This window comes from Helianthus annuus, chromosome 13 (genome assembly GCF_002127325.2).
Source record: "Helianthus annuus cultivar XRQ/B chromosome 13, HanXRQr2.0-SUNRISE, whole genome shotgun sequence".
NCBI lineage: Eukaryota > Viridiplantae > Streptophyta > Magnoliopsida > Asterales > Asteraceae > Helianthus > Helianthus annuus.
The window spans coordinates 16,998,518-17,003,589 of record NC_035445.2 but is presented as its reverse complement, the minus strand read 5'-3'; the positions used below and the strand labels follow the sequence as shown (position 1 = coordinate 17,003,589).

Here is a 5,072-nt window from a genome sequence, read left to right as displayed (position 1 = left end):
TTATGATGAAACCCAAAACTATGCAGGATAGATTCAAGGAACTGCCAACTGACTGTATCATAGGCCTTTTGAATATCAATCTTGAACGCACATCTAGGGGGCCCTCTATTAAGATGATAATTATGCATTAACTCCTGGGTAAGGAGAATATTATCAGAAATTTTCCTACCCGGAATGAAAGTCGACTGATTAATACTGACCAAGTGATTCAAACTCCCCTTAATCCTATCCGTTATAATCTTGCTGATACACTTAAACAAAACGTTACAGCAAGAGATTGGCCGGTAGTCTAAAACAGTGTTAGGCGTATCCTTTTTAGGCACCAGAGCAAGAATGGTGTGATTAACTTGTTTTAGAAGCATACCATTATCAAAGAAATCAAGCACCGCATTAGTCACCTCTTCCCCCACTATATCCCAGGCAGACTTAAAAAACGCGGATGAGAAACCATCCGGGCCAGGGGCCTTATTCTCACCAATGCTGAACATGGCTTTTTTAACTTCTTCTCTAGTCACTTCTCTAACCATATGGGACGCCATATCTTGGCTCAGGGTGTTAATAAACAAATCCTCCTCATTAAGGTTTTGAACCGGCTGATCGGTACCCAGAAATTTCGAGTAGTGATCCAAAATAGCGGCTGGAGCATCATTACCCTCAAAACAATTACCATGCACATCTTTAATACACTGAATCTTGTTTCTAGCATTCCTACTCTTCACAGAGTTGTGAAAGTAAGAGGTATTCGAGTCACCCGCACAAAGCCACTCAACCTTAGATTTTTGCTTAAGAAAACATTCTTCGTCGTAAGCTGCCACTTGGAACTCTTGGAGGCACTTGGCAGCTAAATCACGAGACATAGTATCAAGGGGGTTAGCATCCACCTGCTTCTGGAGCTCATCCAGGTCACTACGAAGCCTAGAAACCTTATCATGAAGATTACCTTGCTGATGTAAAAGTTTACGAAAGCAAGGTTTCAGGTTTCTCATTTTCTTGACCACTGAAAACATAGCATAACCCTGCACATCCTTAGCCCATTCAGTAGAAACAAACTGCTTGAATTCTGGTTTAGAAGTTAGGAAGTTTGCAAACTTAAAAGGCTTTGGTTTAGCATGATTAATAGATGGCAGCTTTAAAATACACGGAGAGTGGTCCGAGATACGAGCCGGCTGGAATATTGCATAAGCATTTGGAAATAAATCCAAGAACTTAAGATTACCCATGACACGATCAATTTTCTTTAAAACTCCAATACCCTCTTTAGGCTTCTGGTTCCAGGTGTAATGGCAACCATGGTGTTTAATATCCATAATCTCCGCCATTTGAATACAGTCAAAGAATTCTCTCATTCCTATAGTATGGCAAGACGGCCCATAAAGGCAATCTTCCATGTTAAGGGCTGTGTTAAAATCCCCAAGCACCACCCAAGGACACTTTTTAGCAACAATGCTATGCCTACACAAATCCTCCCAAAGCTTCCGACGATCTTGATACTTATTTTCAGCATAAACAAAGGAGCAAAAGAAAACCTTGGACTCCGCTTTAAACCGGATTTGCGTGTGAACAACCTGATCAGATTGGTAAAGGACCATCAGATCAACATCATCCATATTCCACCCCATAATAATTCTTGTGCCACGCTGACATAAATTCCCATTAGAAGACCAGCTCCACCTACGAAACACACTCTTGCAAACTTTATGAAGATTATTGACATTAACATGCGTCTCTAAAATAGCACAAACACTCAATTGATTTTCAGCAATAAGTACACGGACTTCGTTTTGTTTCAGGGGTTGATTCAAGCCCCTTATGTTCCATGCTGCGACACTACCCATTGAAACCCATGGAACCGGGAGTGCTTGCCCCCTCAGATTTGCTGCCATTAAGATTGCTACTCATGTATTCCGACATTTCAGTCGGAACATTCTCTATAACCTCATCATGCATTGCAGTTCCGTTATTTATTCCACCCTTCACCTCAGCCGAACTATTACCCGAAGTATTACCCGCTACTGGGTTGGCATCAGCATCATCATTAGCTAATGCCTGAAAGGAATTAGCCACGTGAACAGTTGGGGAACCATTATTAGGTAGAACCTCCGGCTTTGTTCCAGATGTACCTGGAGCATCTTTATTAGCCTTTGGTTTGTAAACAAACTTAGCCTTTTGCTTCTTTTGTGGAAACCCATGTTTAGCCATTCTCTTTCGGTCAGTAACAAACCCTTCCTCATCTACCACCACCTGCTTTGCCTTATCCTTGATAATTTTGCTACAAGAAGAGTGGTCATGGCCAAATAAGCAACATGTGGGGCAACGTAACGGTTTCCACTCATATTCAACTTTTACTCGTTCCATAATATAACCCTCTTCATCCATTTTAGGAATAGCTAGCGTAATATAATCTTTAAGTTCACTATCCGCATTCACCTCAATCATTGCACGAGCATAACTGCTCCTGCCCCAGTTATCCACACACATATCAGCCGTATAAGAATCAAGTCGTTTCGGGGTACCCAATTTCGAGGCCAACAAGCTTAATCCATCATCCGTGTAAACCGAAATTGGGACGTTATGCAGTTTAACCCACAAGGGAATAGCTTTCACACCATCCTTCTTCAAGCTAACCTTTGGGGACCATATATTCAGAAATAGAGGAACTTTTCTTATCAACCAAGGACCTCCTTCCAAAACCTTTGTTAACCCATCCCTAGAATCGAACTTGAAGAAAAAGAAACCAGCCGAGTTCAACATTAGCTTTTGAAATCCAAACTTTGCCCAAACGTTCTTGGCATAGTATTCTACTACAGGGAAAGGTAAACGACTTCCTAGAAAATAACCATAAAGTACATTCTCAAATTTATCTTGTACCTGTTTAACAACCTCTTTCGGAATAACTAGATCTGCATCTTCCCTGGTTTCTAACGGCTTCATAAGTCTGAAGTTGACTTCCCTCTTAATAGTTGCTGAAGACTGAAGTTTCTCCGCATAAGACGGCTCCGACGGCGGCCCTTGCTGATTAACCTGACTATCAGGAGTGCTTGTTAACGGCGGAACTTGTACCGTAATTTTCTGCAATTCATCAATAATATTAATAACCCTAGGCTCTTTCTGCACAACACCTCGACGCGGCAGTAAAGGATTCCCATCAATCTTCAAAGGCTTGTTAAACAGGCTAGGTTTATCACGCATATCATGCACACTCGTGGAACCCTTAGAAGTAATGAAAATATCCTCATGCATTCTTTCCGAAAAAGACTGAAACCCTAAATCCTCCAAACCCATATCACGATTTCTTTCCATGCAAGAGTACTGAAAATATAAACCCTAGACGGCAGAAACATGCAACGTAAAGCAACAAACAAGAAAGACCAACACAAACAAAACTCACGGCAACAAGGCAAAAGAAACCCTAGATGAAAAAAAACGAAACGAAAACCCTAACTCTGACCGCAAAAGATTAGAAACCAGGATTGAAGTCTAGAAACCTTACTCAGAAGGATCGAAACACCCCAATACCTAACCCAGATTGATCAAAATTAAGGTTGAAGAAAAAGAACTAGGGCTTCAAGGGAAATCGCCAAAATCGCCTGGGAGCCACTAGTCTATCTTCGTTTTATGTCTCTAAGGCACAGGTCCGCCCTAGTATCACAATCATCATCCTAAGCAACAGCTCCTGAAAACACATGTGAAAGTAGGTACGTCAGCATAAAAATGCCTGTGAGATACATAGGTTTTGTGAAAATGGGATTCATGACTTGAGTATAAAGAAAACGTTTAATAACAGTCAGTCATGAACCTTGTAAATTGTTTAGTCTTGTAAATCATATGAGAAACGATAAGATCATATGATATGTATAAGTAAAACGTAAGGTTAAATGAGAGTAAAAATGAGTTTGTATAAGATAAGTTTGTTTGTAAAACAATGTCTTGTGAAGAATATGTTATTTGTGAAAAAGGTAACATGTCTCTACTGAAATGATTTAAATAATGCTATTATAGGTAATATTATACAAACATTTATATATAGGAAGTACCAGCGGCATATCCACCATGTTTGTATCATATTACATACGCCACGTTACTCAAACCATTTACCCAAACCAACCACCATGTAAATTGTTCATGTATAAATCAATTGTCAAGTGTTATTGTGTAAACCACATTGGAATGTCTATGTTCAATGTAAACCACCAAATGTGTATATCAATGTCAAAATGTTTATGTTTAATGTAGACCATGTAATGTGTACCCAAAATATATCATGTATGGTAAGTGAAATATATCAACTAAACCATATGTAAAATGCACACAAAAACAAGGTATTGAAGTAAAACATGGTTTAAATCAAAGTTATGTTTTGTGGAACAAATGCATGCTATACTGATACAAACATTTATGCGGTATTGTGAAAATGCATACATCCAAGCCTTGAGACTGTGATGATAAACCCTTAAACAAATTAAAGGTTTATCTAAGTTAGGGCTCACGAACCCTAATGCTCTCTCTCTAGCTTGGCGATTTCGTTGTTCTTCATGAATCCTCACTTTATCGTAATTCTCTGTATAACAGTCTGTGATTAGGGATTATCCTTGAATCTCTATAACGAACTCGTTAGCAGGTTTGACCGATTTTCGTCTAGGATTTTTTCTTTCTTGATTTCGTTCGTCGCCTTATCTTTATGTTATTCTGAAGTTGTATATAGTCATCTTGGTTGATCGATCTTGCTAAGATTTTGATTAATAGGGTTACTATAGATTACGGAAGGATACATAGAATAGGGTTTGCTAGAATTAGGGTTTCTCTTTTTTCTGCTTTTCGGGTTCTTGGTTTTCTTGGCTACGTGTCTTCTGTGTGCATGGTTATTGTTCTTATTGTTTGATAGGGAGAGGTGTCTATTTCATCATGGATGATCGTCCTAAAATTGATGATTCTGTTCTTCGTGATCGAGGTAAGCCGCCGTTTCAGTATAAGGGTTTGACAAGTCGAGTGGTCAATATTGATGGTAATCCGGTCTTACCTAGAAGGGGTTCTGTGCAATTGCCGCATCCAGGGGATAAAAATTTTAATGTAAT

The 5,072-nt window shown here is 39.4% G+C and overlaps 1 protein-coding gene across 1 annotated transcript; it reads right to left on the bottom strand.

The window, feature by feature from the left end:
* Positions 1-1,827: 1,827 nt before the first annotated feature.
* Positions 1,828-3,282, bottom strand: LOC110900537. Its single transcript, XM_022147425.1, has one exon. The coding sequence runs from the start codon at positions 3,280-3,282 to the stop codon at positions 1,828-1,830; it is 1,455 nt and encodes a 484-aa protein (XP_022003117.1).
* Positions 3,283-5,072: the final 1,790 nt, after the last annotated feature.

Excerpts from the sequence above, each read along its gene's own strand:
- LOC110900537 (XM_022147425.1), bottom strand. The coding sequence starts at position 3,282 with ATGGGTTTGGAGGATTTAGGGTTTCAGTCTTTTTCGGAAAGAATGCAT.